Below are 11,475 nucleotides of genomic sequence, written 5' to 3'. Positions count from 1 at the left end.
CCCCCCCCGCGGCCCCCAGCAGGGGACCTCCTGCCACCTCACAGAGCACGTCACTCAAAAGCAGCCGGGGATTTTGAGACGGATCCTTACGCGACCCCATCACGTCCCCAAGAGGCACCAAGCCCAGGGAGGATAAAGGGCTTTAGGAAAGCCGCACGGTGTGAAATGGGAAAAGCAGCCGACTGAGAGAAAAAAAAAAAGAATAAAATGTAGACCCTCCTCCTTGGTTCTGCTCACGGATTTAAGGGCTGTAGACTTGACTCCTTGCCGCCTGGCTTCCCTGTACCTTCAAGATAATAAACCCTTCTTGTTCAGGAGACTGATTTCATGGATTCTCACTCTTCCTTTCGAAAGTCATGTAACTGATTTGTTTTCAAGGACAGGACAGCTCGTGTATTCTCTCAGCAAATGTTAGGACCTGAGCAAGTGCCACTCTCCAAAGGACACACACCTGGGCGGGCGCGGACAGGCACTGTGTGCTGACGGCGACCCTTACCATCGGAGGGACCAGGAGACTCGCTGGCCGGCCCGTCCTCCCGTCTACACAAGAGAACTCAAGTCGGAGAAGCGAGCCAGCTCACGGGAGGCCCCAGCTTCGCCCGTCCGTCCCTAAGGGACCTGGGTGCGGCTGGATAAACCACGCGCAGCGGTCAGCACTGCATTCAGGCCTCACTGGGCCGTGTCCGCAGTCCAGGCTTGCAATGTGCCAAACAGGAGCGGTCATGAATAAGATCAGCGGAGTGACATCGTCCGTAGGCCGTGGCGGGCTCAGCCAGGTAATGACTACAGACTGAGCAGCGCTTTGCCCCATTTCAGGGAGGTGGGAAGGCTGTCTCAGGAGCAGACTGTAACGCGCTAGACGGAATGGAAGCCTCATTTAAATACATCGCCACAGAGCATGAACTTGATTCTATCTGTATAGAGTTCTAAGTAAAATGTAAACTTCCTCAGAACCTCTCACCACTGTGGCTGCCGTACTGATTATAGTGAGAACATTCCAACTGAGCCGAAGGCACCAACTGCTTCTGCAGGGGTCAGAGCAATCTTTGTAACCAGAACCATCCCTGATAACTGAAGCGTCGCTATTTTCATTAGACGTGGTTTTAATTTTCATTAGACGTGGTTTTATTGCACTGTCGTAAATTTTTAGAAATATCAAGTGTAGTGTTAGGGATCTAAAACCATGCGTCTCAGTGCCTCAGGAAGTTCAAAATGTTCTATGACTCAGGAACTTTGCAAATTGTACACCTTTATCAGCTCTTTCACCACATCGTAGGAACCAGGGGCTAAGACTGCACTAATACATAGCTTGAAGGGAAAGGGAAGATTTAAAAAGCTACTTTCTGTAGCAAATGATACACACCCATTCTTACAGGCTTAAGATCTAATCTTTCAAGAATATTCTGTACAGTTGACCCTTGAACAGTGTGGTCTGAGCTGTGTGGGTCTACTTATAGGTGGATTTTTAAATGCGATGTAACACTGTAAGTGTATTTTCCCTTAACATTTTTATCCCGCTGACTTTATAAGAAAAAATATATACATGTATGACATACAAAACATGTTAATCAACTATTTCTGCTACAGTAAGGCTTCTAGTCAATAGGAGGTGAATATTTATTGAGTTTCGGGAGGAAGGAGTGGATTTTCAACTACATAGGTAGGGGTCAGTGCCCCTTACCCCTGTGTTGTTCAAACCAATTGTATTACTTTCCTTTCAATAGAAAGTTCGCTAAGGAAAATTGTGGTGAGTGTTTAGCACACTACCCCCCAAACTGTTGTGCAGCCCAAGTAGAATTTCTAAGCATGTTATCTCCAATATGCATGTAGTCATTGACATGATACAGAATGCACAATAGTACTAGCAGAGCAAGTTAGGTTGTTTTAAAAACAGAAATTTTAATGTTTATTCTTGAGAGACAGAGTGTGAGCAGGAGAGGAGCAGAGAGAGAGGGAGACACAGAATCTGATGCTTAACCAACTGAGTCCCCCAGGAGCCCCGAAAAACAGAAATTTTTTTAAAAATTTAATGTTTTATTTATTTCTGAAAGAGAGAGGGACAGCATGAGCAGGGGAGGAGCAGAGAGAGAGGGAGACACAGAATCTGAAGCAGCTCCGGGCTCTGAGCTGTCAGCACAGAGCCCGATGCGGGGCTTGAACTCAAGAACCACGAGACCATGACCTGAGGTGAAGTCGAACGCTTAACTGACTAAGCTCCCCAGGAGCTCCTTTGCTGGAGTATTTTGAATCAGCTTTTAGACATTGTGTTACAGGAGTCTTTTAGCTGGGATAATTATTAAAATCCAGTATCCGAATAAGCTAAGAACCAATTTTAAAGTTGCTGTATCACAAAACATTAAACCAAGTTTTAAAAAATTAAGTCAATCATATGGTTTTCACTAAAATTAGTATTTATTTTGCTCCATTTAAAATTTCTGTTTCTAGGTGCCTTAGTCGGTTGAGCGTCTGACTTCGGCTCAGGTCATGATCTCGTGGTTTGTGGTTTCAAGCCCTGCGTCAGGGTCTGTGCTGACAGCTCAGAGCCTGGAGCCTGCTTCAGATTCTGTGTCTCCCTCTCTCTCGCACCCTGTCTCTTTCTGTCTCTCTTTCTCAAAAATAAACATTAAAAAATAAAAATTAAAAAAAAAAAATTCCCCAGCAAAAAGGGGGTAGGTGGAAGCAGGTTAAAGAAGATCAATGAAACACCCAGCTGCTGAGGGCGGGTGATGGCCGCACAGCTCACAAGTCCATATTCCGTTACTCTGTTGTATGTGGATAAAGGCTTTTCCAGGGAAACACGCAAACAGAAGCATATCACTGACTGCTTCCTCATCAGTTGGGCAAGTGCATTGGCCAACACCAAAATTTTCCACCTTTCCTGGTACTCTGGTGATGTGTTCTTGTAAAGCAATAGAAATTACTGCAGATTTGTTTCTAACAAGTGAACTCTAAGTCAACTGAGTCTTTGTAGGTTTCTAAAAGGCTTAGAATATTCTTTTCCAAGTTTTTACCATACGCAGATTTTACAGCTGACAACGGTACCTAAAATGAAAGCACTTCCCAGTGGCCACCTTAAAATATGCATGCTAAAATAGCACACACTAGCTTCTCACAAAATGCTAAAATGTATTTTCTTGGAGCATGGGTATCATTTTAATGTCTACCAGGAGTACTCTGGACAGCCACTTGGCATCATAGAAAAGCCAACAGATTCAGAACTGTTTAAAAGAAAAATTTCTGGAAGCTTTCTGGAAAGCTTACCAGTCTTGTTTCCCATGGAGACTGAATACAGCAAGCTTCATGACCACTGATTCAAAGACTCAACCACTTAATGTGACCCAGAAAGCCCCCATTACTAGGAAGCCTAACTGCACTATTGTAACTCAGGGGCCGTGGCAGAGGACCCCAAAGGCCTAACACGTGCAGTTTAATGAAGCAGATGCTTAAAATCCTGGGCACTGGTCACTTCTTTAAAAAAAAAACAACTGGGGCACCTGGGTGGCTCAGTTGATTAAGTGTCCAACCTCAGCTCAGGTTATGATCTCACACTTCGTGGGTTTGAGCCACACATGAGGGCTGTGCTGACAGCTCAGAGCCTGGAGCCTGTCTTTGGATTCTGTCTCTCCCTCTCTGACCCTCCCCTGCTCACGCTGTCTCTACCTCTCTCAAAAATAAATAAAACATGAAAAAAAAAAATCACTGTCTTTAGACAGGTGCTGTTAAAGTAGTAAAATCCTATTTTACAGATAAGAAAACAGGCTGAGTGGGGACACCCAAGAATACGTTCTTACAGTTTATAAAAGTAAAACCATGTTATCTACCTACAGCCCATCACAAGTTTCTGGGTTTATGGCCACAAAAACTGAATTTTCCTTCATCTTCATCTGGTATTTTCTTTTATATTTTTTAATGTTTATATTTTGAGAGACAGAATGTGAGCAGGGGAGGGACAGAGAGAGACAGAGAGAGGGAGACACAGACTCCAAAGGGGGCCATCAGCACAGAGCCCAAGTCAGGGCTCAAACTCATGAACTATGGGATCATGACCTGAGCCAACGTCGGAAGCTTAACCAACTGAGCCACCCAGGTGCCCCTCATCTGGCGTTTTCTGAAGACCAAGTATATGCTAAACGCTGTTGAAGAGGACAGTTAGGCAAGAACAGGCCTACTCCAACAGCACGAAGAATGCAGAGCCCAGGAAACAGAGATGGCTTCGTGCCAGGGAAGGGTGAGGCGGGCCTGCAGTCATCCAGGGCCTGAGATCAAACCTTATCCCAAACTGGGAGCAGCTGAGCTGACCATGGTGGGGGCAGCAGGAAGGAGGAAAGGGCAAAGGGGTCCTGGGAGAAAAGCCAAGTTCACGGTGACTGCGCCCCGCCCTTAGGGAAGCCTTCCTCGCTCAGCCATCAACCCCAGCTTGAGTAACCCAACTGGGGCAGCACCGAGGCCAGCACAAGGGTGTCCGCACCCCACCCCGTCTACAACAGCCCCTCTGGGACTGCCTCCCCCTCACAGGCCTGACCCCCATCCTGCAGTGGGAAACTACCACCGGTTCCCCTCACAGGCTTCCTAGGATTCAATCTCCCTGCAGGGCTGATCGGTGTAAAACAGGTCACCTGGGGCTGTCTTCCAGGTTTCTTCCTCCTAAACAGGCTGGCTCTGCAAGGCAGTTTTAAGGCTTAGCAACCCAGGTGTCACAAAACCGGGAATCTACCCCTCCCCCAGTCACCCGGGAGAGGGCTGGGACAGCCGGGCCGCTGCTGCTCTGCCCCCACCCCCAAACTTCTCATCACAGACACTGGACTGATGCACAGAAGCCCGGCTGTGAATGTGGGCGACAATTCTGATTCTGCAGGAAGGGGAGAAGGGGCTGCTTAACGGGCCGTTTCACTTCTTACGGGATCGCACGTTCACAACCGTGCATACACTTACGGCTCCTGAACCGTATGCTGAAAAAGGATAAAGCAATAAACTTGTGTTTGTGGTTTTCTTTAAATGGTTATTTTTGAGAGAGTGAGAGAGAGCGAATCCCAAGTAGACTCCACACTGTCCGCGCGGAGCCCAATGTGGGGCTTGATCCCACAGCCGCGAGATCAGGACCTGAGCGGAAACCAAGAGGCAGACACCTCACCGACTGACCCCCAGGTTCCTCTAAGTTCAGCTTCGAGGTGGCCTTCCCTCCCGGGAGACACGAGCGCGGTGCAGGGGGGGAGGCGGGCTGCTCCTGTTATCCACACCGGCACCTGTTTTCTTCAGGCTGGGCCTGCCCGAGCGCCCACACTTGGCCCTTTGGGGCGATTTCATGCGGCCACGCCTCCTCCGACACCACGGGTACACCCCTCACATGCACCCATTTCCTGGTACAGCCTGCAGACACCCTCTCTGCTCAGAATCTTCCAGCCTCTGCCATTTTGAAAAACACACCTAGGGCAGAATCCCGTGAATGTTTGTTTTATTTAATCATTTTTGTCTACAATTGAAACTCTGGGAACTCAAAGTTAACGTCCTTGCCCGTGAGCTTCTTATAGACGCCAGAGAAGGTTTCAACCTGCAAGGAAAGAAAATCAATCACAAAACTTAACTACGCGTTCATCCTAAAGCCTAACGATTCGTGAACAGTGCCCTGCGCGGCTTCCCCACTCAGCACCCGGGCACAGAGGGGACGAGGGACACACACAGAGCACGCCCGCCCCCAACACTGGGGACCAGCTTGTCTCTGATGCTGAGGGACAGGGCTCTACAGTCCGTGACGGCGCCCGGGGACCGTTCGTATCACGGACACTGTCCCAGGAACGAAGGAAGGGACAGTCCCCCCGACACCAGCCCCGTCTCTGTCCCGGAAGGACACAGGGTCTAAGGGGAATTACTCTACTTCCTAGCAAAGTACGAGGCAGAGCATTTTGATGTTCAACCCCACCCCAACCCCCGTGAGAGCCCACACCGAGTCCTAGGGGACGCGCTGAGGTTCAGANGCACGCAGTCGCCCCGCCACCTTGTGCTCCACGTTGTTCTGCTGCGCTTTATCCAGGTGAACCTTTATGAGCCGGCTGCCGTCCAGCTTCACCCGGATCCTCTTGCCCACAATCTCGCTGGGGAAAACCAAGTCCTCCAGGATCGCGTCGTGCACGGCGGTCAGGGTGCGGCTGAGGGGATATGGGGACACACGTGAGCACCCCAGGAAGGCCTGCCCCCCCAGTGAGCTTCCCATGTCAAGAACATAAAAAGTAAATCCCAGGTTCCCCAAACCAAATTACCCCTGGTTTTCAAACAGGCACTTACATCGACTCTACCACCAGAGCCGGTGCCAAACTGGACCCGGAAACACACCGTCTGGAGTGACCTCAGATCTCAGGTGAATTGAACGGGACCTTATAAAGCACCCACACCGCGCCAGGGGACCGTCTCCAGGGAACGGGAGAGCAGGGACGACTCTCACTTGTACACACAGCTTCAGGGGTACTTTCAGTGGGGATTTCGACCAAGCACCTCAATAATGTCTTCACCACTCGCTCGTCTCCAAAACCATCCTTCTCTGAAGTTGTCAAATCATCTAACAACTCCTGTGACCATGGAACTTCCCAACACTAGAGCCTTCCAGAGATCGCCATGGCCTCCAAAGCCCCACCTCGGTCCTGGGATGGGGCACCTGGTCCCCAGCCCTGAGCCTTCCTCTCCTCCCGCCACACAGGCTGCCGCGGTCATCTGACTCCCCTCCCTGACATCACGTCACTTTCACGACCTATGTGGCTGCCTGACAATGAGGTTCCACTAATTCTGAACCCCGAGGGCTGACCAGATGCCGGGGACGAGAGAAGAGGCGGCTCTCAGGTGCCGTGTTTTGAGGCACCTTGAGTCACGAAGCTCACAGAGGTCCTCTCCCCACAGCGTGCCCTGAGACCCTTTCCCACGCGTCTGCTTCTGGGCCGGCAGCTCCTATGCACACCGTCCAGGGGCCGCCGAATGCCTGCCAAGGGCTTACTGCTCCATGGCTGCAGAGGGCACGCTCAGGGGCAAGCCACTCCCAAATCCTCCGTCACCTCTCAGACAACGACAGGGGTGCGCCACTGGATCAAGCCCGTGCCCACAGTACGAGGAGGCACACACACACGCACGTGGTCAACCGTCTCCTCTAAAACGTGAACAGGGATGGAACCCCAGCGGCGCACATCTTCCCCGAATCCAACGCTATTAAAAGGGGGTGCAGGGCGTCTGGGGGGGCTGTCGGTTAAGCGTCTGACTTCGGCTCAGGTCATGACCTCACGGTTCGTGGGTGAGGCGGGCTCTGTGCTGACAGCCCAGAGCCTGGAGCTGCTTCAGATTCTGTGTCTCCCTCCCTCTGTCCCTCCCCCCTCACACTGTCTCTGTCTCAAAAACACTAAAAAAAAATATTTTTAATAAATAAATAAAAATAAAAAATAAAACGGGGCACGACCATCCCAACCCCACGAACCGTCCTGCCTCAGAGAAGAAGCAATGGAAACGAGAACAAAAAGCAGTCAGTCTCAGGACTCAGTCCGCGTCGGAGCAGGCGGCTAAGTGCTGACAAGGGAGATGTGAGGGCAGGAAGCCGGGCCGGGAGGCGGCCAGGCCAGGAGCGCAGGTCACCAGGAACACGAGGTCGCCGTCCCCTGACCCAAGGGGGAAAACCCACGTGTGGGAGGGGGGACAGCGAGAGCTGGGGCGGGGGCTCAGTCCTGCAGAGTGAGGGGGTCGTCCTCACACTCAGCACCGACTCGGGCTCTAGCAGCCCACACGCTCTCAGGCGCCCCGTGGGTTTGACCTTGGGCTCACAAACCATCCGAACACCAAAATTCCCTGCACTCTTATGTTACTCGACTGCCCAGGACCAGGCTCAAAGTACTGAGGCAGATGATTAAGTTCCAGGTGTGGCCCCTGCCCTCCCCTCCCCCACCCCTCCTCCCCCACAGGAGCATCTGCGGGGCCCGTCACTGTTCAGCGGCTTTACAGACAAGGCGAAGCCAGGACACCCCAGCACTGCCAGCCTTGGGCCAGTCGTCCCGTCCCTTAGGACTAAGGGCACAAGGCACAGGGCAGACTGCGTGAGGGTGCTGCCCGGCTGGACAGGTGCCTAACAGTTTTCCTGATCCGGCCCCCCGGGCAGGGCCCGCAGGGTCCCAGTCACCCAGCTCTGGGAGAGCAGAGCTCAGCAACACGCCAGGAGGCCCAGATCAAGGGGCCAACAGCGGCTCAACACCTGAGTTTATGCCAGAAAACCTCCAGGTCAATCAAGTTTAAAGAACGCTGTCTGTCAGCATCTACAACCGCAGCCACATTTCTAACCTGCGCCGTCAGCAACCAAAAAAACGTGCGTTTCTTAGCCTTAACTCACCGCAGAAATAAACAATAAAGGGGCGCCTGGGTGGCTCAGTCGGTTAAGCATCCGACTTCAGGTCATGATCTCACAGTTTGTGGGTTCGAGCCCCACATCAGGCTCTGTGCTGATGGCTCAGCCTGTTTCAGATTCTGTGTCTCCCTCTCTCTCTGCCCCTTCCCCACTCATTCTCTGTCTCTCAAAAACTGAATAAATGCTAAAAAAAATTAAAAAAAAACAAAACAATAAAGACCCACCCCAATGCACACACCTCCACAGCTGTACACGGGACCCCCTCGCTGTCCCTGTCCTTTACCCATAGAACTGGAGAAAACCCTCTTTTCTGAGAGCAACGACCTATTCGTTCTACAACTCTTACCCTAGAATTAATTTTAAAGCATTTATACATAATTATTAAGAAAACCAAGTTACTCAGGGGCGCCTGGGTGGCTTAGTCGGTTGAGCGTCCGACTTTCGCTTAGGTCATGATCTCGCGGTTCGTGGGTTCGAGCCCCGCGTCGGGCTCTGTGCTGACTGCCAGCTCAGAGCCTGGAGCCTGTTTCAGTCTGTGACTCCCTCTCTCTCTGACCCTCCCCTGCTCACGCTGTCTCTCTCTCTCTCCTAGAAATAAAACATTAAAAAAAAGTTAAAAAAAAAAAAAGTTACTCAGTAAAAATTCCCAACGGTCGGTTATACTTCAATTAAAAAAAAAGTTCTCACGTGAACAGCTTTCCTAAACTACCAATATTAGATTTTAGAACCTACATGAGCACTGGATGTTTTACAAAGGGGATGAAATCACTGGAATCTACTCCTGAAATCGTTACTGTGCTATGTGCTAACTTGGATGTAAGTTAAAAAATAAACGAGTAACTAAGAAAAATAAAAAGAGAAAACCCCACCACGACTCTTAGTACAAACCGAGCAGATCAGTTGTCGGGAAGTGGTTTACAACACACTTTTTTGGTGCTGATAAAATACTCACCTCCTGGGACGCTTTTGCTTATTTTTTGTACGGCTTTTCCGAGTTGGCTTAGGCAGAATTCTCCTCTGTGAAGATTACCATGGAAAAAAGAAGAATCTCAGGTTAGCAGAAAAGCTAGGAACTGTCAAGGTGCTTTAAAAGCGAAAGGACAGTAACAACAAGTTCAAGGTTTGCGGAAGTCACTGCACCTGGGGCCAAACGAGCTACTGAGAATTCCTGACAAGAATTTTCCCGTTTTCTTGGTAATTCATTCAGAAGCCAGAAAACATACTCAAACGTTGCCAGGGGAAAAAAAACCCAAAACAACCAACCACCCTCGCTCCTGATCTGATCCCCCAAACACTGCACACCTTCGGTGGGCACGAACACGCCTGCTGCGCCACAGCGCGAGGTGATTCGCACTATGGGACTTCACCCCATACACCCGTCTGCCCCTGCCCCAAGGCCAGATCTGAACTTAAAAAGAAGAAACAAACAGAAAAACCCATCACGACCTTTCCTGACTACGGCCCCTTGCCACGAACTATTCCTGAGCCCCTGCTTCCCTCCCAAAGCCTACAGGCGCCCGGCTTCCACAGCACGGGCCTCAAGCGGGTAACTCCGCCCTGCAGACAAACCAGGGCTCAGACCCACCACACACCCGTGACTGCCCTGCAAACAACCGGTCACAACAGTTATGCCGCTGTGACCCTGTAAACGAGGAGAGCCATTTTCACGGGAACAGCAGAAATGCCCTTTAGCTTTTCAACCTGCTGCGAGCACAGAGTGAAACACCAGCGACTTTAACAACATTCTCAGAAGGAAACGTTCAACAGGACAACACACACCTGAGCAATAAACACAACGTGCTTCCCGCTGAATTTCTTCTCCAGCTCGCGGACGAGCCGGACTTGGATTTTCTGGAAAGACTTCAGTTGAGGAACGGGAACAAAGATGATAATAGCTTTCCGGCCACCACCAACTTCGATTTCCTAAAGGAAGAAAACAAAACGACCACTTTTTATCTCAGGTTCTCACCGGCCCCCTTCCCAATCCAGCACAGCACGATGCGCCAGGACCCCCGAACACTCCCAGCTCCCGTAGACTCCTCTTCCCGCCCTTTCCCACTGCCACGGCCCAGCCCTGCGTCTCCCATCCCTGCAAATCGGACACAGAGGCCTGGACAACGCTGTGCTCCAGGGCGTAAACGTGTGCCACCGAAACTGAGGCCACTTGTCCCACGGGCAACCTCTAACCCCGTCCACACGCGCCGCAGCGTCTAAACCAAAGACGGGAATTTGATAAAGTGGGTTCCCGCTCCAGGAGTCAAGACCCGCACCCTGTAAAGTGCACCAGCGAACGCCGCAGCGGAGGAGCAGCCACGGGGACGAGTGTGAGGTGGGACGCGCCGGGCGGAAGCCCCCCTTTACCTTGGCCGCCGTGATGTTGAGCTCCCTGAGCTGGGCTTTGAGGTCCGAGTTCATCTCCAGCTCCAGGAGAGCCTGCAGAGAAACAAGAGCCCGAGCGGACCCTCAGCGCGGCGGCCCGCAACCCACCCCCGCCCACGTGCGGACGCTCGGGACCGCCCACCGGACGCGTCCCCATGTCCACCCCGGGTGACACGCGCCGTGGGGGGAATCGTGCCGAGGAGGATGAGGGACACTTGTTGGGAGGGGGGCACCCGCCGGGGAAGGGGGACACCCACCGGAGAGGAGAACGCGCGGGGGGGGTACACCCACCGGAAAGGAGAACACGCGCGCGGAGGGGGATGACACGCACCGGGGGGGCCCGACCTGCCTCCCCGCTCACCTGGGAAATGCCCGACTCGAACTCGTCCGGCTTCTCGCCATTGGGCTTCACGATCTTCGCGCTCGAACTGAACATGGCCTTCTCCTGTAAGTACAGGGCACCCTAGCTCAGGAGTCCGCCGGTCCCGGCCCCGCTCCACCCCGCAGAAGCCATCGGGGGGCACAGCCCGGGTAATCGGCCGTATCCCCGCCCGGTGAGCAGGGCCCGCGGATCCAGGGAGGGCTCCGACACGTGTATTCCTCAGAGTCGGCGGAAAAGCCCGGCGGAGAGAAGGCCGCCAACATACCTTGGTGAGAGCGCCGGTCTAGGAAGAGGCCTAAGTCTCGCGAGAGCTCCTCAAATCCCGGCGGCGGAGGGGAAGAGGCGGGAA

The 11,475-nt window shown here is 52.2% G+C and overlaps 1 protein-coding gene across 1 annotated transcript; it reads right to left on the bottom strand.

The window, feature by feature from the left end:
- Positions 1-5,435: 5,435 nt before the first annotated feature.
- Positions 5,436-11,475, bottom strand: RPS7 (ribosomal protein S7). Its single transcript, XM_077750997.1, has 7 exons — positions 11,392-11,475; positions 11,106-11,189; positions 10,727-10,798; positions 10,145-10,288; positions 9,318-9,382; positions 5,993-6,143; positions 5,436-5,548 (listed from the first exon to the last, which is right to left on the bottom strand). The coding sequence occupies exons 2-7, from the start codon at positions 11,178-11,180 to the stop codon at positions 5,471-5,473; spliced, it is 585 nt and encodes a 194-aa protein (XP_077607123.1). The 5' UTR covers positions 11,181-11,189; positions 11,392-11,475; the 3' UTR covers positions 5,436-5,470.

The sequence above is a fragment of the Crocuta crocuta genome, unplaced genomic scaffold, assembly GCF_008692635.1.
Source record: "Crocuta crocuta isolate KB4526 unplaced genomic scaffold, BGI_CrCroc_1.0 scaffold129, whole genome shotgun sequence".
Taxonomy (NCBI): Eukaryota; Metazoa; Chordata; class Mammalia; order Carnivora; family Hyaenidae; genus Crocuta; species Crocuta crocuta.
This window is presented reverse-complemented; position numbering and strand designations above follow the sequence as displayed.